The sequence below is a fragment of the Vanessa atalanta genome, chromosome 12 (genome assembly GCF_905147765.1).
Source record: "Vanessa atalanta chromosome 12, ilVanAtal1.2, whole genome shotgun sequence".
Taxonomy (NCBI): domain Eukaryota; kingdom Metazoa; phylum Arthropoda; class Insecta; order Lepidoptera; family Nymphalidae; genus Vanessa; species Vanessa atalanta.
Window position 1 is genome coordinate 6,784,690 of NC_061882.1, and position 25,351 is coordinate 6,810,040.

Below are 25,351 nucleotides of genomic sequence, written 5' to 3' on the forward strand. Positions count from 1 at the left end.
AGCACCTCGGACCTGAGAAGAACCGGCGAAAGAAACTCAGCGGGATATATATATATTTTTTTTTATATATAAGTATTCTATTGTATAAGTGAGTCAGCCTTAATTATTGTTGCTCGGTGAAAAGAGATAGGATTTGAATTAAATAAAAATTGTGGCGTGTTAATGGATCAAATACAAATATGAATACACAATAAACTTACAGTAATATTATTAGTGTCGAGATCGACGCACGTGACATCCGGTGGTGGTTCGTAAAGGTCAAAGAACCTCGAATCCACGCCTATAAGATACGGCAACGGCGCATGAAGTACTTCCGCTAGGCCTAAAGAAAATATTTTGAATGCGTTAAATGTTACAAACTTAATAAATGTACTTTAACAAACATTATACTGATGCTTTTGTTTTACCTAAAGGGCAAAGAGGTATGTATGGACACTGCCATTTAAATGGAAACAGGAGACTTGAAACTGCTTCCGATACAGCAGTCAACGTGTCTGGCCTGAAAAAATTAAAAAAATGTATTAATTATTCAATAATGATACAGAAACTGTTGTATTCCAGAATATTAACATTATAAATATGGGAGATAGATATTTAATGAACTCAAACAGTTAATATCAGAAATCTTTAAAAATTGATTAATACACACATGAAGCTTTTAATATTTACAAGTTGTAGGTATTTCAATGGTGAGTGACATAAGATACCTAGAGTTAAAATGGTTTTTAATCTAAAAACCAATTTCATTGAAAAATCGGTATAGGGCTATGTTTTTATCGGTCGGGAGCATTTGGAACCGTTTAAAATAGATTACCGCTATAGTTTAAATAAACGAAGAATATTCAAACCTCAATGAATGTATAAGTATCTTCTGTTCGGTGATGGCCAGTGCGAGCAGCAGGAGGCAGTTGTCAGGTCCCAGGTTCAGCAGCAGCTGTCTGAAGCCGGCCCCGCTGCGAACCAGAGGCTGGTCCTCACGGCACGTCACGATGACCCGATCGTGGGGGTTCGTCGGTGACAACTGAATAGAGAGAATATATATTAGATAATCATTATGTTCATAATATTGTGATACCTAATTTTTTGTTAAATGCAAGTGAAAATTCATTGAATTTTCTAAAAAAATTATAACAGACGAAACATACAGTTTCTGTCATGTAACTTTGCCGTTTTAAAACTAGAATTTGATAAGTAATGCATTTTTCAAGTACCTTGTATGTTTTTTATAAGCGAATAACCTGCATTTAATATTAAATAAATACAAGTCTCCAGAAATTTTTTATTAGACATTACTATAAAAAAAATTCTATCGTCTTTCATACTAGATATTTCTCCGACTATGATCTTGTTTAATTAGAATCCGTGATTTGTAATAAGTGAGGGGGATGAAAGCAAGCATTGTGAATAAACGAGCGACAGAGACAAACCAAATCCATGCTCCACTTTTTATCCGACAAACTTCGGAGCAGCAAAGTTACATGACGCGAACTATACTATATGACAGCTTACAAAAATCAACTGTTAAAAAATTATCTTGACATTGTATATTTTTTACCTGCAATAATATTCTCGGTTCGGGGAAGGGCACTTCTTCTAACAAATGTGTTATATAACGTTCGATCGGTATATTTAAGGGTTCCTTACTCCATGACATTTCCTGTGAACAAATAATGTAATTAATTAGACGTGAATAATATCATATGCGAAAATAACAGAATTTAGATTTTTTTTTAAATTGACGAAAGTACTAAATGTTTTAATAATTTCTGATATGATTGAAAATAGTAACACACATTTGTTACATGAAGATTATACTATAATCATCAGTAGACGGCTAGTCGCGAGGGATGTCTCCTCACCAGTATGTAGAGCAGCCAGCGCTCGAAGGTGTCGCTGAAGGGCCAGCGCGACAGCAGGCAGATGCACTTGTTGGCGTGCAGCGCGTGCGTGCCGTGCGAGACGCCCGCGCGCCAGCCCAGCTGCTCCGCCTGCGACTCGCTCAGCTGCGTGTGCGAGTAGCTCTCGTAGAACGTCACCGCCGACCCGTACACCTGGGCCACGTCGCACACTACTAGACCTGAGCCTTACGATTGCGTCTCTCTCATATATGTATAAAATTATAATGTGGAATATAGTAAAAGTAGACGCAAACCATAAATGTCTTCGAAGGTAAATATATGGAGCTCAGTCATTCGTTCTGTCTGATGAATATACATGTGTGGGAATAAACGATTCTCAACAAGAATTAAAGATATGGAAACTGAGTGCTGTTTATCCAGTTTCTATCCACTGGACCAGATTACACATACCCTTAGAAGTGCTCAGCCGCCAACAATGAAAACGAATACAATGTTTTCCGCGCCTATTTTTGAAATTAATCAATAATCTTAGGAGTATTGGCACTTGGCGGTAGAATGATTACTGATAAGTTGATTTAACGGTTTTTTAAACGAGTCTCTGTCAGAGGTTATTTAAGCTAGAAGTGTGTGAACACATTAACATCAATAGTATTCAGTAAACTTATAATTAAAAAACAATTAACATTCATTTTTTCACAAGCAGAAGTTTACATGAAAAGTTTTCACTTATCTTATATTAAAACAACAAACCTTTTTAACTTGTATTCATTAATATGATTAAATACCTTATCAGTGGCATCGGCTACTGTCAGCACGAAGGTAGAAAACACCGGCTTCGGTGACGCTGCATTATTCGGCCACAGTTCCAACGTAGCGCCCATTGGCAAACAGAATAGAGGCACGGACGTCGGAAAAACTAAACTACGTCGATCGACTGTTGGATACCTAGAAAAAGATGTATATCATAACAATATATCGCTATTTATTTTATCGAAATCTATATAACTAGCCGAGATGGCCCAGTGCTTAGAACGCGTGCATCTTAACCGATGATTTCGGGTTCATTTCGGGTTCAAACCTAGGCAGGCACCACTGAATTTTCATGTGCTTAATTTTTGTTTATAATTCATCTCGTGTTCGGCGGTGAAGAAAAACATCGTGAGGAAGCCTGCATGGGTCTAATTTCAACGAAATTCTGCCACATATGGATTCCACCAACGCGCATTGGAGCAGCGTGGTGGAATATGGTCCAAACCTTCTCCTCAAAGGGAGAGGAGGCCTTAGCCCAGCACTGGGAAATTTACAGGCTGCTAATGTAATGTGTATAAAACTATATTTGTAAAGATCGAACTCAAACACGAATTTAGAAAAATAAAATCACGTAAACTAGCTCATTAAGTAAGAAATCTTAAAGATTAAAGCGGAAACGAACTCAAGACTATGATCTTAAAGCGCTGTTCAAAACAACTTCATACAGTTTAGCACTTTATAAAAGCGCTTAAAGCGCCTTTAGCAATAGAAATATGATTTTTAATGCAATTAAAATACTGCGTTAAACTCGGCAGTCAGTGTGACTAAGTTCGTTAAACAGAACCTTTTAGCGACGTGAGGCGTTAATTACAAACGCACTTTGTGAAAGTTATTTCAATTAGCGTTTGTTTTAAATGTAACACCGCTTCATTCAACACTCTCCGTTTTCATTGATACAGTATAACGGCCGACACGAGGTGTTCAATTCGAGGAGAAACCCTAGTGTTAATTGCGCTTTGTGCTCTCAAAGGTCTACGATTTCCTTAGTGGAGTTACGAGGCCTAAGGCGTTTATCAAACTTGATTGCGTTTAAAAGGTACAGAATATACCCGTATCATACTCTATGTTTATATTGTATATGTATGTTCGGACTTAAAAGAGACGAGTGACCATATCCAGTTAAAAAAAACAACCGTTCTACAGCATAAATTAAAAGTTCAAATCAAATCAAAATACTCTTTATTGTACACCAGTAAACATAAAGTTGAATCACATTTAAGCACAAGCGGCGGCCTTATCGCTAAACAGCGATCTCTTCCAGGCAAACTTAGGGTAGAGGAAAGAAACAGATATAGAAAGAGGTAGGGGTGTACAAGGCATCAATAAACATAATATATGAACACATTACAGTGAAATAATAATATATTTAAAATAAAACAATGTACAGTACCTGGTAGCTAACAAGCATACATATAAGTATGTATGTATCTCATTAGATATAAAGTTCTTACTAGCTATTCAAAAAATTGTTCTGTGTTTTAAACATATTGTTGTATGTTTCTATGAAACAAATTATGTTTTTTTTTATCTTACCTAAATAGTACTTCTGGTTTGTAGGCTATTAGCGGCGGACGGTTCATTGACTTCTTGTAGCAAAGGAATACATCACTTCCCATTAAACCTGCCATTTAAAACAACTTTACAATACTTATCACAGATTATATAACGAAATGTTTATTACGTGGTTGGACAGTATACGATTGCATATTAAGAATGCATTATATACAATATATTTCATTTTGTTCTTGCAAAAATATTATACACCTTTTCTAATCGTATTTTGACTGATATTTTTAAATTTGTAAATCATCATTTGTCGCTCCAAAATTGCAAAAGCCGAATTTAAATATAAATTTTATATTGTTTATTTCATAGGTATAAGATAATTGATAGACAAAGAAAATTTTTGTATATAAATATAATATTATTTTAAAAAAAGGTATGTAAGGACTTATAAAGGACTTACAAATGACTTATTAGTTAAAAGTAATCGTCAATTTTATTAGTCGATTATTTGATTAGTACTCGGGATGTAAGTCCATAAAGTCGGAAAATACTATAATTTATATAGTTTGTAAAAAAATGCAGTACCGAATACATTGCTCTCATTGAATATCAAGCCCAACTTCCTTTTGTCATCCATAGTATTGGATTCAATCGCTCATTAATTGTAACTCACAATACTAAATAATTATTCTGGTTAATAGACAGGAGATTATTATATCTATTAGGTATAATTGTGACATCTTGAATAAATTAAATTGAACATACCTTTATTAAGATTCTTGGCTATCATACAAAAGGCATGAGGCGGCGTCTCCCCCCTGCTGGCCACTATGACACACACGTCGACGACGACGAGCGCGTTGCAAGGCGCAGTGGGATGAGCGCGTCTGTACGTTATGAATGTTTTCGCTGTAGAATTGTTTACATTGGCGAGTCGACCCCCGACGGATACCAGAACCATCTCAGCATCTGCCATCAATCTCTCTCTCCCATCGTACATGACACCTAAAAAAATATATATATAATTATTAGAAGGAATATTTCATCATCAAAAATCGATAAAACTAAGCTATCCAGGGGCTATGTCAATGTACACACGGGAGGTAGCTTAGCGGATGAGCACATCATAGGTATATATGAAATATTCCATGTTAAAATGATCATTTAAATTTAGGCATTTGTCTTAAAATATTTTTTTAAATCGGAAAAGTTCCTGACCGGTCATCATATAGATGATTTCATTATTATTTTAGAAGACATGCTGCGCCAACCCCAAGTAAAATTGGGATAAGGACAGGAGGATGATGATAAGGCCTAAACGGGGCTGGAATATCGAGGGATATATGTTGTTGAGAATATTTGGAGCTAGATGTTTACGCCCGAGGATTTTTAGATTGATAATGACGAGATGTTATTCATGTGCAGAAGAACTCAAAAAGTTTTTGTGGTTTTAAAAAAAAAAACGACGAAGTTAGTCACGATTAAAATATTTGAAAAATATTTGCAATTAAAACATTTTAACTGGAAATATTCTAAAGCAACTCATCTGAGGAATTCTATCGAATAAATATCATGTAAAAACTTCAATTCTATCAAAGTCATATTGAATATGACAGAAGTGTTTACACTTGCTTATTGATAGTCAAAAATCTACCACCGGTTCGGAATTTAGCACCTCGGACCTGAGAAGAACCGGCGAAAGAAACTCAGCGGGATATATATATATATTTAATGATGTTTGCAATGAATGATTGCAACAATGAATTCCATGTTATTTCACATTCCTTATTACTAACGCATCAGATTTTTAAAATAAAAAAGTTGTCACTTTGAAATATACCAGTAGAGCAGTTCTCATCAGCACTATTTCAGGTTTAATTACATCACCAAGATCTTCCTCCTGATGTTATTAGAAATCAGAACGATACATATTAGTACACGTGATTATTCATGCGTAATTCAATGAAATTTATTTAAAAATAGGATAACTCTCATAGCGTAAGTCAGATCAAGTAAGATATTTAGCAAGATAGGAATTATTTGTTTTTTTTTTTTTTTATTGGAGTATATTATGGACGGGTTAAACAATAATAATAATTTATCGTTTCAAGAACCGACATTTCTTAGATCACTATATCACTGCTGAATTTAAAATTACGGAATGAACGCTATAAATGAACCCCCAATATTCATTATTTTGGGGTCAATCAACTTTTGAATAAAAACGGTAAGAACTAAAATTAACCTTCAATAGTTATTGAGTTAAAAACATTTCTGAACTTTCAATAATCGATACTTCACGAATTAAACGCAATTCAATAATTATCAATTTTAATAAATAAATGAACATAAACCCTATTAAAAAGTTAGAACATTAAATTCTCAGCGGTCATTTTTGCAATTTGATATTTAATATCCTCTGGTCTATTCATATCAAAATATGCTTTTTTAAAAGTTATATAAGAAATAAATTACATATAAAATCCATTGCTGTTAAATCTGGAGATAAAGACTTCCGAAACCGTTTGGCCAATTACCATGATAGTTGGGTATATGTGTATTTTTTCATGACGATGTTTTATTTTAGATGGACATTTATAATATTTCTTTGTAACTCGCCGGTATGGCGCTGAAGCACTTCAACTACAATACCGTTCAACCGATCGCTGACAATAATTGGTACACATTCGGTCACAGACTACTTTATAAGACAGGTCGTAATGGGTATTATTTAAAAAAACAAATTTAATCATGCATTGCAATGCATACTGGACCTCAGCTAGCTGCAATCTTGTGCCGTTGATAAAAGATAACAAAGTCCAAAAAAAAATAATGAAAGAAAATATTGCACTACTTAAAATGAATACTTGAAAGGTCAATGACATGCATAATTTAAATCAATAAAAAATTGCACACATTGTATGATATTATCATGTTTGCTGTCATCATATTAATGTTTCAAAATCACGTTGCGTTTCCAAGTTTGTAACAGCACATGGGATTTGCTACGCGAGAAAGCCAGTTAGAAATTACATTGTGACATATTTAATCCATACAAATTGGATGGCACGGAAAACTTATTACTTATATGATATACTTATTTAAATAAAACTTCTATGTGTTTTACTCTTTCTATGTGTACCATTTGGAATAAGGCTTTTACGAATGGAACGGAACCAACAAAAATCAACATACAATACAAAATAAAACGAAACTTAAAAAGGACGCAAAAGTCAGTGGACAAACAGCCTTAATAAAAAATAACTAAAAAGGTTTCTCAGAGTGCATGTGCTTCACTTTTTGTTTTCAACAGTTTTAAGTGTATATTCGAATATTTATACTATACCTTATTATATATAAAAAATACGTAAAGTATTTGTATAAGTAATATAGTTTTCTTGTTTATTTTAAATAGGTGATTGTTTGTTGTTTTATAATTTTACCTTTCATTGATATAATAGAATCCTTATAGTATACTTCAGAGACGGTCTTAATGTCAAAACGTCTGCTTTGCGGTTAAGTGAAAAACGACATTAATCCCCACTAAGCTTTAACTAATAAAGCTTTGTCGAAAAAAATATTTTCGAGAGGTTTAATACCCCTCAATGATTCTTTGAGAAAATTAATATATTGTTATTTCTGTGCTCGAAATGCTTAAAGGTAATAAAAAATCATACCGAACGAGTCTATCAGAAATAGAATGTGATTCTGTAATGTAAATATATTTCTAAGCCTTAGCAAAGATATATACAATAGAAGCAGATATTGCATTCAGTGTGATTACAGAAACACTAATTATTAGTTGTTCTTCAAATATAAAATTTAATTCCAAATTACACTATCATTACTTTTGTAATGGTTGCGTAGTCTTATTCATTATTATGTAATAACTTGCTTTTTGCAATGCTAATTCCGATCGCTTCTTCAAAAATACTAAGTATATAATTATGTCTAAAGTGACGGAACGGTTTATTTTATCATTTACATTTTATTTATATAACGAGAGCTATATGTCTATTGTTTACATTTTAAATTAAAACCTCGATTATCCGAAACAATTTGGACCGAGACTAGTTCGGATAATCGAGGTTCTACTGCAGTTGCGGTTCTTTCCTTATTTTGCGACATACATATATAGTTATAATCCACGAAGCAGTACAATTGGCTATAATAAAAACAATGACCCGTGTTTTGTTTCGACTAAAAATAAATATTTTTTTCACATTAAACCACCTCAGTCTGAAATATTTGCATATAGATACACAAATAAACCTTACAAGATATTGAGGCAATTTTTGTAAATATTTAACATAGTGGAGTATTACTTATTTTCATTTAACACTCTCGAACATAATATATTGCAGTATATTTTGGAATTCGTATTATGACGTTTACATAAAACGGTTAGAACTAATTCGAAAACGATTCTTATCTGACTTAGCTCACATTTGTAATCAACACATAAGGAATTCCCTAGCTATGCTGATAAACTTCGTTAGTTTAAAATTATTTAATTGGTGCGGCGTCTATATATAATAGACAATCTGTGCGCCTGACCTTCTAGGATTTATTGTTTTATCTGCTCCTTTGAGATTCACTAGGAGTTTCAAGTTCAGATTATTTAATACTGATTTTAATTGTCTTACATAAATTTCCTTAAGACTCTTTTAAATATTTTCTTGTTGTTTTATTTCTGATTAATAATGTGTGAAGTAAAAGCATATCACACATATTACAGTAGGATAGCTGGCTTGCAAATTTGCCGCCTGGTTATAATATGTGGTAATCTCTGGTTATAGAACCAGACACTGTAAGAATTGTAGAGCGTTGCACGCCATCGCATGCATCGCCCGTATGCTGACAATTGATGCACCCAAGCTGGCATATGTATATATATTTTGTACATATAACAACACTTCAATGACTTCTTCATTTGCTTAATTTTTTGATATTAGACATGATAATAGCTGATAATGTAGTAAATAATGGAACAAAGGTGGACTTATCCCAAAGAGAGATATTTACTAAGAAAAGAACTCCATATTACCTATATCCACAAGAGGCGGTCTGTCTCGACCCCTCCTCAAACATAGGAAGCATTCCGGTGATCGCATCGAGCCATGGTTCAGATCTGCAGGTAACCCCGTCGGAGTCAGTTCTAACATCTCGTACCCATTTGGCACCGTTTCTCCTAGATCTGGGAATATAACGCCTGCAACAAAACATGCTAATGAGTAATTTGCTTTGAACACAAAGCATTTTTTTAATTAGTCTTTAATTAAAAAAATTGTTACTTATGTATATTATTTGTAGTCTTTATAATTTTATTTTGTATTGCTAAACAGTATGATAAATCCATCCGAAGTGGGTGAAATTGGGATGAAAGTTTATAAAAGAATTGATTATTTTTTAAGTTAGAAACATGGAAATCGGTGTTTAAGCTTATGTTTATAAGTAAAATACCAACGGTACAGCGTTTTGCGATGAATATCCCATCGGGTACGTAAAGTAAAAACAATCGTTAAGTTTGATAGACAAAAAATACTACGTGTTATAGGGATATTATATTCTAAATACAAAGAGAATATAAAATAGATATGCGGGTGCACTATTGGTCGCTGGAAATATACCTTGAATAAATAATGCATTCTACATTAAACGTTCCGAGCCTCTAGGTTTTGTTAATGCTGGTTACACATTTGACTGTATTCAATACTATTATAGGTCTGAGGCAGAAAGCCTAGTGTATACACACCTTAATCATTTCACCCATATTAAGTATATTTTATAGGTGTAACCAACGACGTTGACTACAAAAAAAACAACGCAAGTACACAGCACACTCTCTCGTCCCGTCTTGAGTTGTTTGTCACGTACAAATAATTTGATACTCTCTTCAGCGCTCTCTTATTCATGGCGCTTGGTAATTTTTGTATTACAATGTCTAATATTTATTTATAATTTCATTTTAATCATTTTATGCATAATGATATAACGTAACGTAAATGATATAACTTTACAATTGCGTCGAGAGATAGCGGCACTAAGCGCTTTCTATCGACTATATCACGGTGAGTGCCCTGAGGATTATTCTCTGTAATTCCTGCGTCCCCTTGGCTTCGCAAGTCTACGCGTGCTGGCTCTCGGTGTCACCGCCTAAGTGTGACATCAATTTCATCGCGCTCGAAGAAATTAGGCAACACTTTTCTTTGATGTATCGCTAAAAAATGTAATTCTTTACCATGCAAGTGTTCCCTTCCTCTTATAACCTCGGTTCTTTTAAAGGAGGCGTGACCATGGCGAGGGCGGCTAGGACACTACATTCTTCCTGACTGTACAGGCCGTCTTCACGTTTGGACTCCATAACCACTTACCATCAGGTGGAGTCGTATGCCTACCCGGTAAATATAGCAATAAAAACATTTGGTCAATCGTCAATAGTTCGTTACTATATTCACTAATTTTATTTAAACACTAAACCTCATAGATTTTTTGAGCATTATAGTGAAAAAGATTTAAGTTTATATAGAGTGCAATATTATTATAAAATAAACATCAATATGAAATCGAACACATGTCGTTAACTGGCTTTCCTGTTACTTTAAGTTATCAAAGATTCATTCAAGGCCCATCAAAGATAATAAATATGAATCAGAGAGGGTCAATCAATAGCGACCTTTGTTGAACTTTATCACTGGAACTGACTGATATACAATTGTCAATGTTATTTTTAGATCGTGTTCTTTCACCATTTCTATTTTACAATCATGCATTTCATCGTTCGCTTACCCCACAGACATAGAGTAGAAATAATATATATACCTAATTATATATAATAATTATAGGGCAAGCTATGGGCCCTTATTTGAAATGCCATTCGCCGTTTGCCCTTTTATTTGGGGTCGGCGCATTGTGTGAATTGCATGAAACAGAAAAGATTTGACAAAATTTTACGGCCGACTTCTGCCGCACGTCGACCCTCCTTTTCAAAGACAATGATTTGATTCCCAGCCACCAGGATACTTCGGTGGCTCTATTTTACTCTGTTAAAACTATACGTCTTTAATAATCTGTATTAATTTATACTATTTATTTGAACGGACTAATCCTAGAATCTACCCAATTGAAACAAGCAGTAACATCATTTTTTCATTTATCACATCACAGGTAAAACCCCGACAACGGGTAGTCAATTATTATTTAATACTTCTATTTCCATCATTGTTATTATTATGCATTAAAAATTGGTGTGTGATAAAGTTCCATACGACTTGAAAATTCTTTTAGAATGTAATTTTGTTGAAATTATAATGCTGTTACATGTATTACGTAACATTGTTGATAGGATTATTAAATAGAAATAGAAAACGAGCTAGGTGACCAACTTATCGCGTTAGAATACATTTACATTCTGATATTGTATTGAAAATAGATGATTCAAAAGCATAAATTATTTTTTTGTTGGTGTTTAAATTGCAGGTCATATATTAAAAATATACATATGGTCTTCGAAAATTAATATTATTATGTTTTTTGGTAAAAACTATAGTCCTGAGTGTATTAATATTAAACGATGAATAAAATTTAAACTTCTTTGAAAATTATTATAATTTGAACTTTTGGCTCTCATTTTGTATGTCTCCAGAAACTCAGATATCGAAGTTCTGAACAATAGCTCGACTCGAACATAATTATAAAATTTGCATCACAGTTTTAGGTATTCGGAAGTTGAAAAAAAAAAAAAAAAACTTTTGACTTGTACAGAGCTACAATTATGGCCAGATTTTTTTTGAAATTATAATAACCTAAAAAATCGTAACTTACATATATTTCTCCTAACTTTATATATATATATATATATATATATATATATATATATATATATATATATATTTTATTACCGACCAAATTAATCCAACTGTTGTTGTGGGACTAAATATAATCACATAAACATAACGCAGTTTCAAAAGATCCTAACTTTACATCATATGTAACAGATAATATAAATAACTACCTAAATATAATATTCGGGACTCATAAAGCAAAAGACTACGAGACTAACGGAGGCTGTCCGATAAAAAAATCTATTTAGTGTTCTGGTAGGCATTGCTACAATAAGCCCTATCATTGAAACGAAAGTTTTGGATGACTTATAATAATTTAGTATTACCTTTAAAATCATTATAAATGACTAGCTACCCGGGTAGAATAAGCGTAACGAAAAGTCTTGCTTTTTTGCGTCAGGAACCTCCAGGGCAAACACAGAACCCACCAAATTTTGATTACATTTGGATGAATGGTATACCAATAACGTATAGAGAAAAAACATAAATATTCATTTATATTTATATAGATTATATTATACTGGAACGGGAGATTACTGTATAGGATTTGAGGTCGTTCACGTTGGTAAGTTCGATAGTGCGTAATGGCTCTAAAAGTCTAACCAGACAACTGTAAACTGGACTTACAACTTTTTTTTTTATCTTTTTAAGTCTGGTTCATCTGTCGCGCGAATCAAGGTCCCCTTGCGTCCTAGACTTCTGCTTCATAAGGTAATGTATGCCGATGTATAGACTGGTCTCGAAGGTATAACCTTATGTAAACTTTAATAATTCTGGACATAAATCTAGACGTTATTTATTAATATGTAACCTTTCCAACTTTAAATCGATAACCTAATAATTACTGAATTAAAGAAAAATAATATACTATTAGTAGAGAATGTTGTGTTTACAATAAATCACAATGAAGAAAAAAATATAAGATAATTCAAACACTCAGTCACTATAAAGTCGATGCCACTCGACATCGTTTCGATAAATCTTGCACTGTGTACATTATTTTTATGAGCTGTAAAGATATTCTTTAGGAATATACTCAAAACCCGACGCAGAACTCGATCGATGTCAGGAAGTGATAAGCGACATTGACTATACAATAATTATAATATTTAAAGGTTCGTTGAATCAGAATATTTAATATATACACATTTAGTGAGATACGAAGTGAGTACTCATTTATTCCGAGTTCTACTTATAGAATAGTACTGCAGTGTGAAGTAATTTAGTTTAAAGTTTAAATTGAATTAAAAACGCTCGTACCATATAACATTAAGTCGTCATTAGAAAAATAGGAATTAAATATCTTTATTATATTCACTAGAATAATAAACAGTAACTTAAAGCGTGACGCAAAAACATTTCGTTCGTTTTACAAGACCTTCACCTTCACCCACTAAAATGGTCGTGTTTTTTTTTAATATTCGTTTAAGTATTCAGATATAAATTTACGCTAAACTTTTTACTTTTTAGTATATATTTTAATGTATTTAATTTAATTTTATGAAGTCTTCACACATTCGAGTGCTGCTCAATATATTATTATAGATTTCCTACTTCAAAAGAATCAATAATTTACCAACAGGTATAAATATAAATATTATAAAAATTGTATTAATAAAACTTCAATGCTATATTTACTAATTAACTTTTAAACATTATATCATTGAAATAGAAAGAGCTTCGTTTTAGATATAATCCATAGTATTTAAATATATTTATATATAATATAGTCTTTTGAATTTATCTTTTATAATTGATCATAAATCACCAGACAGTATACGGTAACGAAACCTTACAAATTAACGAACTCATACGAATAGAAGAAGAGAAAATATTTACATATAAATAGAATATAAATAAAAAATTAAGGGGCGAGTAAATTTAGAATCTAAAATAATATTATAATTATCTAAGTAACTTTGTCTGTCGGTCGGTCTGTTTGTCTTTCTGTCAGTTACTCTTTCCCAGACGAAACCAAACTACTGATCCGAATTTTATGAAATTTGGTAAGCCAGTTTGAACCCCAAGAAAGGACATAGGCTATTTTATGCCCCACAGCTGACGACGAATCCCTAAAACGCAGGCGAGAACTAGTATGTAATATTATGAAAACGGAACAACTAGAGAACATAACTTAAGAACATATCCCTTAAGACGGCAAACATTATATTTTATAGACTCGCTTATGTGTCGGTCTATTTGTTAGTTTGTGTTTTGAATTTTTATATTCAATTTTAAACTAACTTCCCAAAACTAGATGATTGACATCCAGCTAACTTATCATCTCGCTTTCATGTCTATCCGTGTGTTCCTTTGTTATGTTTCTTTAATAGAAAATCTCGCACCCACCGACAGTCAAGAAATTACACTGCTTGATATTATTTTTCGTATGCGGTCCAACGTTTTTCATAATCAGTATATTGTAAATTACATAATAACAATTTTTCAGAGCAATCTAAATTTATAAAAAAATATATTCATTTATTTAAAAAAATTATGTAGGTCATATGTATCAGTCTGTACATGGCACAATTATAGGACTGAATGAAAATGTTGTTAATTTAAAGAGATCAATCATTTTCTAACGATTATGGGGATTTATGACATGTTGACTAATCGAATTTTCAAACGATAACAATCTTATCAATTACCGTGAAATTTTATGTCTATATGATAAAAATACGAATAAGTGTGCCGCGCGGAATAGGGTTCCAGTTATACTATACAGCAAACGTAAAGTTACAAGAAATAATACTATTGGTGATGTAGTTATTAGTACCATAAGTTCCTATGTAATTTTTTTTATCCTATTTAAAACTACAGAAAGTCTATATAATTTTTATTCTTATTATATAAATATAATACAAGTTACGAGATACAATTAGTTAAAAAAATATATAAATTTTTATTCGCTCCTATAACATTTAAATGATCTTACATAACAGGTTTTGCACTATTAATAACAAAAAAGACAATTCCTTTTCTATGCTAATACTATAAAGGGATAAAATTTGTTTGTTTGAATGTAGGGGAATAATCTCCAGAACTAATGATCCAATTCTAAAAAAATACTGGTAGAAATCTACATTATCCCTGACTACTACAGGGGTGGTTTACTAGTAATTTATAATTCTTGTAATTAGTGAAAAAGTGGAACTATGGTTTTTCTTGGCAGTAATTTTTTGTAAAACATACATTCCTAAACAGTTAGAAAATTCAATATATCTTTTAAAATATTGATTTTAATATGTGTGTACGAGTGAACTTGAACAAAGCATATTTTAATTCAGATTTTATGTTCCTTCATGATATTACATTTTGTAAAATATCTTATTATAGTTTCTAAACTATTGTTAGTACTGTCAAGTTAAGGCCATATTTATTCCTTCTTTTTGGATTTTTGTCCTATTAACAATATCTATAAAAAAATATTGAATGAGGAAAAAAAGTTTTGGCAAGAAATTACGAATATTTAAGAATTTTATATTAAATAAAGTTGTAAATAATTATCCAATACATCACTTCCATGGTAGTTTCACCTTAATCAGATGAAAATTGCACGAATGCATAGATTATTAACAAGAAAAAGTATGATAATTTATTGCAATCAATGTATATAAATCAAATTGAATGTGGTCAGCTTCCAGTGATCATGTAACAATGAATATGAAACAGACTGTGGTCAAGCATCATATTACCATTGCCATTAGTAAATGATATAACTAATTTTTTTTTAGCATCACATATTTTATATATGTCAACTGTACCAGTTATAGAGCCCAGTACAAATCACAACTTTCAAGCTCTTTGTTGAACTGGCAGAATTAAGTAATTAAAAAATAATAAATGATTACTTTCTATTTACATTTCAATATATGCATTTGTAATATTAATTTAAGGATCCATAAATCTAATTATTTTATAATAATTCACCGTTAATATACCTATTAACACTGTATATATATATATTATGATATAAATATTTATATTAGAGTAATTTTCTGTTAAAAGTTGAATTACCATAAAACATTATGATGGTAGTTAAATGTACTATACAACCTTAATCAATTATTATGCACAACAATGTGATGGCTCGAACAGAATAACTAAACAGTCTAGGTCCACAATCAAACATCCAATTGTGACCTCGTAAATAAATTATGCACATGTACCATCGGGCTAATTAGTTCCTTCCTTATTTATTATAGTAATCTCTTTTTATTTTTTCTATTTAGTTTTTTTTTTATTTAACTTTGTTGATTGCTTTTTAGGCTTTATAGTAAAAAATATTTCTTACCAAAATATATAATACACAATAACTTACCTATGTCAGTAATTGGAGGCTTTGTACTGTATCCCTTTAGATGACCAGAGTCAGAATCATCTAGTACTTCTGGTTGCTCAGGCAATCCAGCCACTACAAAATAATCAGCTACTCTTCGTTCGTCCATTGCAAATAATATTACTCTTGCAAATCTACAAAATAAAACCAAATATTCAATAAAAAAAAAATATGATTAATTTAACCTTTTAGTATTACTTTTACAATATTCAATAGAATATTTTAAATCAATTTCTACCATAAAACTTACAATTATTTTAAAACACCATAATAGCAAGAACAAATGTATATTTTTTTTTACAAAATAAACAAGAAATTAATGAAAAACATGAAACCCTTAAAGTCAACTTACAAATTACTGGTACAGATAACGAATTATATTACCAACAAAATGAGCATAATCACTGTTACATTTGTTACTCCAGTTTGGCTAAGCAAATTTCAATATCAAAACTGAAAGCAAAATAGTCATTTTGTTGCTTTGAACGTTTTAAATACAACTTAAATCTTATGCAAGTTACGTACTTCACATCCACAATCACAAATCACATTATTTATCCACAGATTATAAATTATAATTCAGAAATGTCACCTGCCAAAACAACATACAGCTTATAAAATTTAGTTACTAAAATGTAGAATGACTAAAACAGGTTGAAATATTGTGGACTAAACACAAAGTAGCCAAAAATAAAAAAATTAAGAATCAGAAAGTATTGCTATAATGTATTATTTCAGGCTAAATACACAATTCTCTAATGATTTTACAAGGTTTGTTTTGCATAATTATTTTTTAATAATGTACATTTATATACTTTATAAGATTTCAAGATTGTCCATGAAGACTTTGCGCTGGACAAATTATTTAAATTTAAAAACAATTTGATGAATAATTATAATAATATACTTAAAAATTTTACATACTTATACATGACGCAAGGGTCTGTCACATTAATGCTTAGATTTAAATACTTCGTTAAGAAAATCAGAAAACTGAAACTGCTAACAGTATGAGGGATTTTCTGAGGTAAGGTAACCTTTCTATTCGTAACAAAATATAATTTAACAACATATTATTAATGTTATACTCTTTGAACATGGCAACTTCATAATTGTATTAGGTTGTATTAACTTATATTTTTCCAATTTCTCGTGTATAGTCTCTCGACTAATGCTGGACTTTCATTAATAAGAAATGGGACAAGTTGGTCAAAAATGTTAATTAAAGTTAATAGACTACTGACTATTGAAGTTAAGCTATAATTATCAATCATTTGGCAATCGCAATCCATACCTAGATTGCCTGCTTTTCGGATCCAGTCCTGTCCCGCTACTTTATTCGGGTCATCAGTCCACCGGGCCTAAAAAGCTTCTTACGCTGCTTTGCCGATTAGCGGTCTCCACTTTCGTCTGCTCTAACAGTAGTCGTAATACGTTTTCAGCCTACTACTACTTCAGCTGCATGCAAGCATGCAAGCTATGCTAGGCTCCTCATTTATAGTTCCTAATAGGAAAACTATATATAACCATATAAGTCTATAATAATAGCTAACTGATATAGACAATGCTCCGTTAGTATAGTTTGGTTGTTTCCATTGTATTATATCTTACGGCAATAGTACTTTGGGGTAATGATGCAAATATTGAATCTGGTCATACCCTAAATTAATATGACAAAAAAATATAATATTGTCCATTTTACAAAAGATAACTTACGATCTATTAATAATCATGGAGCTCAATACTCCCTTCAACAAAGTAGGAATACTTACAGCAGCGTATTTCCGACAATGTTATGTATCTACATTTACAATAAAATTGATAATTTTAATAGAATCAATGATAATTATTATATTATAAATAAGAGAACTTAGCTTATGACGCCAAGTTTTCGACTCCACAAAGTCAATAAATTCACCCAGAGCAATTTTTGTTTTTATAACAATTACCCTTCCTCCACTAATGTCTATGTTTCGGTTACCTATATGTTCTCGTGCTTTGCTGGTGATCTCGCCCCTACTTACTTCTTGCTGGTGCGTACTGCAGCGCTGGCATCCTCTTCCCCTGAAGATCTTTTGATGAAGGATACGCGAGTACCCTACCTCACGCGGCAACGCGGGCCTGGGGTAAAGACCTATCTTTTAAACCGCGAGCGCTGGGAGTAGTCTCCTCCGAGCGGATTCGGTCTTTTCCCTTCTTGTTTTGCTTTCTCTTTTTGGACCTAGAAGATGTTCCCGTCGCTTCAACTATTTAAGTGCATTCGGTGTTCAGCGTTCTGACGAATATTTGCTGATACTCTCACGTATCTATCTCGTACGTAATGTTCAAGAGCGGTAAGCGAGCAAGAAATGTTGCTGACTCGAAGATACCGTGCGATATCTTCTTACCATGTGGATGGCCACTTTCTGATGCCAACTTAGGATCTTAGTTCTAAAGCGGAGTAACGATCGCACGACACCAACATTGAGATGTCGAACTTTGTGATAAACAGCAGTCTGTGCACACAGCTGACTAAGCGCTCGAAATGCTTTTGGGCTTCGAAAAGCGACTACAGGCAGTTATTTCATGTGGCTGGCCAACTCGAAGTCATAAATATAGACGTGCGAATCGCGCGGTTCGCTGCTATAATATTATTTCTATTGTAAATTAACATGACCTGTTTTAAATTACAATAAGAACTTTATTCTGTAAATAACAATTATTATTATAAGTTTTTCGATGAAGTAAATTATTTTAGCAATATTGATTTATTTTAAAACATTTGATATAATTAAAGGATTGAGTTGATTAAAAATAAGTCTGACATATTTAAAATTAAGACTTGGTGAGTTTTGGATAAATAAAATGTACATATTGTAGCTTATTTTTTATTTACACATCAATAACAATATCTTTTAGTGCCTTTGATGATGGTAATAAATTATCATTTATTTCTAAAGTGTCTATATGTGTAGAAACTTGAGCACCCGAAAATAGCAGTCCTATTGCACCTTCTAATTCACTAACTCTTTTGCAAACATCAATTTCTTCTTTTATGTCTTCTTGCAATGATGTGTAAAGGCACAAGTTTTGCTCAGAGAACAATTTTATTTTATCCTCAAAAACATCAATAAAAACATTTGCTGCATCAATAATAATCCTCGTAAATCTTGTTTCACCAAGGTTTCTCCTAAAGAATTTTAATAGCATGCCTATATCTTTTTCAAGCAATCCACTTATAGCTATGTGCAAAACTTTCCTTCTAAGCATTTCTTGCATTAAAGCAACTGTTTTCTCTGGGAATTTAACTGCTACATATGGTTTAAGTACAGCTGATAGAGCTTTGGTAAAATCCATTTTCCTTAAAAACTTTTCAAAATCTGGTCCTTTGATAGCTTTCTGTTTAGTTACTACCATATCCACTGTTGCTGTTTCAACATGATCTGGTGCAAATTTAAATAAGCCTTTTTTCTCTTCTGATAGAGAAGCTGGCTGTACTCTTTTTCTTATAGAAATGACTCCATCAATCATACCAACTGCTAAAACATCATCATTTTCTGATATGGACATGCTAAGCACTGCATTAGGGAAATCAATATTGTGTACTACTTTAAATGTTGTTAAATCATATATCTTTACATGTCTATCTAGAGATGCAGACATGAGTCTGCTATTGTTACTGGCTAATTTTAATGTTGTTATAGTCTTGTGGTGTTGAGAAATATTTGCCAATAATTTTCCACCATTGAATATGTCCCACACCTTAATGTCAGTACCTCCTGCACTAATAAATATTCCTCCAGATGGAAGAAATAGGGTTGACTCAACTGGGCAGCCGTGGTTAACTGTTAAAATTGTTTCATTGGATCTACAATCATATAGCTTTACAGTATGATCATAGCTACCAGATAGGATTATATCAGGGGAAATTGGACTTGGGGCACCAGTTCTAATATAATCTGTATGTTCAGAAAAGCTTGCTATCTTCTCTTCAGTAGCAATGTCCCACATGCAAACGGATTTGTCATCAGAGAAACTAAGAACTTTAACTTGATCTCTTGAGAAAAATGTTCTATGGACCTAAAATTGATACCAAAAAAATTAAGTGTGAACAAAATAATGGATATGCATTTTATGCTACTAATGATATTTTAATCAACTTACAGGTCCAGTATGGCCATTAAATACTCTTAGAACATTCTTAGACTGTACATCGAATAACTTCACAGCTGATTCTTCACTACCAGCAACTAGAAGTCTTCCATCCCTTCTAAAACTACCACCATAAGCGGCTTTTGCAAACTTGGAAATATTTTTAGTTACAACTTTAGTAATTGGATCATATATCTGTAAGAAGGTTATACTTTTCAAATAAACATTATTATAATTAAAGTTGAAAGATAAATAATAGAAGTAATTGTAAAGAACACATTACTATAATATAATTAAATAGATTTATTAAATTTACCTGTATTCTAACAGAGCAGGTTGCTGCAAAGTAATATGGTTCCACTGGGCAAAAATCTATGTAATCTATAGCTCCAAATTCTTTTACTAAAACAGGCAACTGTAAAATAAATAAATGCGTATTATTCAGGGTAACATAAAAGTTATTTCCTATGATAAATTTATAAACAATTTGTTACCCCCAGTTTCTTCCAGTAGATTGCATCTTCTGTTAAAACTGATGCCGGCTTTTGGTATACAGCTTTGTTTATTCTTTTAAATGGATATGATATATGCGCCATTACGATATTTACTGTCTTAACAGGACCTTGACTTTTTATTAAAAAAACGAGAAAACTTCTTGGTGTACAAACTGGATCACATTGTTATTAAAATTTGACAATGACATGAGACATTTAGATCTTTGACATTCTTCGCACGTGGTTTTTACTTTTAAATTATAATTTAAAAGGCAAAAGTATTTATCCGATATTCATATCATAGGCATCCTGTTTTGTCGATCTATTCTATTTTATTAAGTTTACATAGAAACAACATCTGATTAAATAAATTATATGACATTTAGTATCATTGTTTAAGCATACATACATGTATTATAAAACTGTCGTCTTAACTAATATTATAAATATTATAAATTATGAGTTTGATCGTTTCTGGTGCATAAAAAAGTACGTAATGTACATAGCACCTTCCCATCCTCTTTAACACGCGGTTGAAGCGGTGGATGAAAACTAAAATAAAGCTTAATAGATATAATATAGACAAAAATTATATAACAGCTGATATAATATCATATGTGCAATTCAAAAATTGTCATTAATTGTACCTAATGGAGGTTGATGGTATTAAATATTTTTTGATATCTGAATACAAAAGCTTTTAAGTCTTGTAATCATGCATTATAACTAAAGAATTGAAACTTAATAAACACCAGCAATAACCGAGGCCGTGGTGTCTAAAATTATCCATTTGGGTTTCAGTTATTTGGCGATATTTTTCTTTTCACTTACATTTTAATGGTATTCTTTTTAATAGTTTCTGCAGCTAAAATAATATACATACATAATTTTTGGGTACAATCAAATCTCCATAGACATGTTATCCATACTTATAGTGTGCTGACTTTTGACTGCCTGTATTATAATTGCTTATTAATTACGATTCTTTCTATTATAAATGCTAATAATTTTTTGCTATGATACCATAGCTTTATGAAGCATTTCCTGTGCCTGTTCCAAGAGAAATAATACAAAAAAAATATAGTTGTCAAAAATGACATTTTAATAAACTTGTGTTTTCTGGTTATTTTGTAACTGCAGAATTGTTTTTAATCTTTTAGGTATATTTAAATTAGGTACATAATGTTTAAATTACTTAGTAGACATGGACGTCGAAGCGGTATAGTCAGTTTATTCTGTGAGAAGAACATTGAGGTTAGAAGAGCGAGAGTATATTACTTCTATTCTTCAGCTAGTTCAGCGCGTTTCGCTTCTACCGGTAGTGATGTCGGTAAAACTACGCCGTTGGTGGAATATATTCCAGAGCCACCACCGATACCTGATCCTTTAACTATCAGTGATGTTACAGAAGTAGTTCAGTCCGTGGCTGCTAACGGTGAACCAACGTTTGCCAGTCTTGGTCTTGGAGGATGGGGCCCAGTAGGAATTGTTCAAAATTGCTTAGAATACCTACACATCTCACTCGATGTTCCTTGGTGGGGTGCTATCATGATTGGAACTATAGTTGTAAGAGTTATCATGTTCCCTCTCGTAATTCTAGCACAAAGAAATACTGCAGTTATGAATAACAATTTACCAGAAATCCAATTACTTCAAATGAAAATGACAGAGGCTAGGCAAACAGGAAATCAGTTAGAAGCAGCTCGTTATGGACAAGAAATGATGATTTTCATGAAAGAAAAAGGTTTAAATCCCTTAAAAAATCTCCTAGTTCCTCTGGCTCAAGCTCCACTCTTTATTTCATTTTTCATGGGATTAAGAGGTATGGCAAATTGTCCAGTCGAAAGTATGATGCATGGTGGATTATGGTGGTTTACAGATCTTACTGTACCTGATCAATTCTTTATTTTACCTATAATAACAAGTGTGACAATGTGGGCCACCATTGAAGTTGGTGTAGATGGTGGACGTCTTGATTCCCAAAATATGCACATGATGAGGTATTTCCTTAGAGCAATTCCAATAGTTATGATACCTTTTACAATAAACTTTCCTGGGGCAATTTTAGTATATTGGTGCTCGACAAATTTCATTTCTCTATGTCAAGTATCTTTCTTGAAGATACCAGCAATAAGAGATTATTTCAAAATACCAAAACTTATCAAACACAATCCCGAGAATTTGCCAATTAAGAAAAAGGGATTTGTAGCGGGAGCTAAGGACTCATGGACAAACATGAAACTATCGAGGGACCTTGCTGACAGACAGAGAATCGATGAAATGATATTTACAAGAGCTGGTAAAGGGCCTTTGCAAAAAACTTATAAATACGATCCAACGAAAATCGAAGCCAAACAAAAATAATTGTTAGACTTATTGTAACTTTAGTTTGTAGTTATGTAATAAATCTTGTTTTAATTATTTCTATGTATTATTTATTTGTATAACCTTATTTTTATAGGAATTCATATCCATTCAGTTAATTTGACAAAATTGCTTAATAAAATTGTATTCATTAGATGGTATTAGTTGATCATTCATTGATAATAATAATTAACTAAGAATAATTAATTCAATGAATATCAATAATAACTTGCAAAATATTATGTCTGTAATCATGATTATTAATTTATTTCTAGTGTAATTGTTTTAAGATAATTAATCAAAGAAACTCATTCTCATCTGATCTTGAAAAATATTTTTTAATTTTATAGCTAAATTTGTATATTAGATTCTTATGTTACATAATTATCAATTAAATTGTACTCCATAGACATAATATTCTCGTGCCTTTTTATGTTAATGTGTATTCTCGTTATAAATCTATAACATGGTGCTGTACTGGTCGCAAACCAGTTAAGGGTAAATTTAACTTTAAAATATTATTATTTATAATATTTTCCCCATTTCTTAATTTTTTATATTGTCTGTTACCTAATTGAAATTAATGATAAGAAAGAAAAATATTTTTCTCAAATGATAAAAATGGAGAGATGATCGCGCGTAACATTTTAGTGACGCAACAAAAACGAATACAAACTCCCGTTAGTGCGAAATAATAATCCCATCAAAAACATAAATGTAAAAATGAGAGCCAAGTTAAATATCATGATATATACCTTGGTTGTTGTCTTCAATGACAAAAGAAGTGAGATCTAAATTTGTGCCAAGTTAAATAGTCCTTTCTGAAATTTATTTATAACTACATAAAATATCATTTCTTCTTATAACTTGGGGTAATATATTGTTGCCTAAGGTCTGACTTGGCTAGTTCTTATATGTCTATAAACACAAATTGTAGTTTGTTTTTAGAATAACAAATTATAGCTCAGAACATCTAAGAAGAATTGAGGACAGCTCAGTATTGCTTAGTTAGTATTAACGTACATTAAGAGCTGCGATGGTCCAGTCACTAGAAAACATGAATCTTAACCAGATATTGCGAGTTCATATCCAGACAAGTACCATTGAATATTTGCGTGCTTAATTTGTGTTTATAATTCATTTGTAACAGGCTTAGAACTTACGAAGGCTATAATATAATTTGTATATGAGAACTAGCCAAGTCAGACTTTAGGCAACAATATATTACCCCAAGTTATAAGAAGAAATGATATTTTATGTAGTTATAAATAAATTTCAGAAAGGACTATTTAACTTGGCACAAATTTAGATCTCACTTCTTTTGTCATTGAAGACAACAACCAAGGTATATATCATGATATTTAACTTGGCTCTCATTTTTACATTTATGTTTTTGATGGGATATCACTACTTTTTGTATATAAATTATTAGTAGGTACTTATTAATAACAAAATTAATACCAAATGGTTTTTGTTAAGCTATTCTATTTTCTTATGTTTACGGGGTATAATTGTCTTTTTTTGATACGTTCTTATTTTTCTTGTAGGTACCTCTGAAATGTTCGAGTGAATTGCCCATTCAGTGTCCGGATATTTTTACGCGTTTTCTGTTTATACTTAATTTGCCCTAGTAGGGGTGGTATAATGTGCGCAAACGGCTGTACTCTACAATAGAGCTCTCTTGTGTCTTGATTTGACTTGGACCTAAATTGATAAGATGTACTCCATCTAAGTTTTTAACTCTAGAGAGGCCAACGTAAGCCTGCTCTTTACTTAATATAGAGGAGCCTATGTCGAAAAGAGCACCGTCAAGGCGAAGGCCTTGTGATTTGTGTATAGTAGTAGAATATGCTAAGCAAATAGAGAATTGTTTCCTTTGAACATATATGTTCATTACTTAATATCTGTAACTTGGTTTGGCTTCTAGTTCACAAATTAAATTATGTTTAAATTGAATTGTTATTTTACGTGCGCTATTGCTGTTGTCGACGTCCTCAATGT

At 31.8% G+C, this 25,351-nt stretch overlaps 3 protein-coding genes across 11 annotated transcripts in view; 1 reads left to right on the forward strand and 2 right to left on the reverse strand.

The window, feature by feature from the left end:
• Positions 1 to 16,894, reverse strand: part of LOC125067963 (DENN domain-containing protein Crag) — a 29,760-nt gene extending 12,866 nt beyond the window's left edge. For 8 of the 9 annotated variants that reach the window (XM_047676913.1, XM_047676910.1, XM_047676912.1 and 5 more), the window contains exons 1-11: positions 16,714 to 16,894; positions 16,344 to 16,495; positions 9,223 to 9,387; positions 4,941 to 5,180; positions 4,203 to 4,290; positions 2,645 to 2,804; positions 1,860 to 2,051; positions 1,556 to 1,657; positions 849 to 1,021; positions 408 to 499; positions 201 to 322 (exon numbers count right to left, since the gene is read on the reverse strand). In XM_047676913.1, coding sequence (XP_047532869.1) covers positions 201 to 322; positions 408 to 499; positions 849 to 1,021; positions 1,556 to 1,657; positions 1,860 to 2,051; positions 2,645 to 2,804; positions 4,203 to 4,290; positions 4,941 to 5,180; positions 9,223 to 9,387; positions 16,344 to 16,470 — 1,461 coding nt within the window. In that variant the 5' untranslated portion in view covers positions 16,471 to 16,495; positions 16,714 to 16,894. The remainder of the gene's footprint in view (positions 1 to 200; positions 323 to 407; positions 500 to 848; positions 1,022 to 1,555; positions 1,658 to 1,859; positions 2,052 to 2,644; positions 2,805 to 4,202; positions 4,291 to 4,940; positions 5,181 to 9,222; positions 9,388 to 16,343; positions 16,496 to 16,713) is intronic. The other variant, XM_047676906.1, reaches the window with a different exon arrangement.
• Positions 16,895 to 19,214: 2,320 nt separating this feature from the next.
• Positions 19,215 to 21,207, reverse strand: LOC125067646 (U3 small nucleolar RNA-associated protein 15 homolog). Its single transcript, XM_047676348.1, has 4 exons — positions 20,987 to 21,207; positions 20,809 to 20,907; positions 20,505 to 20,687; positions 19,215 to 20,420 (listed from the first exon to the last, which is right to left on the reverse strand). The coding sequence occupies exons 1-4, from the start codon at positions 21,086 to 21,088 to the stop codon at positions 19,233 to 19,235; spliced, it is 1,572 nt and encodes a 523-aa protein (XP_047532304.1). The 5' UTR covers positions 21,089 to 21,207; the 3' UTR covers positions 19,215 to 19,232.
• An 867-nt stretch (positions 21,208 to 22,074) lies between these two features.
• On the forward strand, positions 22,075 to 23,407 carry LOC125067645 (mitochondrial inner membrane protein OXA1L). Its single transcript, XM_047676347.1, has one exon. It carries the CDS (start codon positions 22,169 to 22,171, stop codon positions 23,348 to 23,350), a length of 1,182 nt encoding a protein of 393 aa, XP_047532303.1. The 5' UTR covers positions 22,075 to 22,168; the 3' UTR covers positions 23,351 to 23,407.
• The last annotated feature ends 1,944 nt before the right edge of the window (positions 23,408 to 25,351 follow it).

Excerpts from the sequence above, each read along its gene's own strand:
- LOC125067646 (XM_047676348.1), bottom strand. The coding sequence starts at position 21,088 with ATGGCGCATATATCATATCCATTTAAAAGAATAAACAAAGCTGTATAC. Across the intron at positions 20,688-20,808 it reads CCTGCTCTGTTAGAATACAG|ATATATGATCCAATTACTAA; the intron begins GTAAATTTAATA and ends ACCTTCTTACAG. Across the intron at positions 20,421-20,504 it reads TTAATGGCCATACTGGACCT|GTCCATAGAACATTTTTCTC; the intron begins GTAAGTTGATTA and ends TATCAATTTTAG.
- LOC125067645 (XM_047676347.1), top strand. The coding sequence starts at position 22,169 with ATGTTTAAATTACTTAGTAGACATGGACGTCGAAGCGGTATAGTCAGT.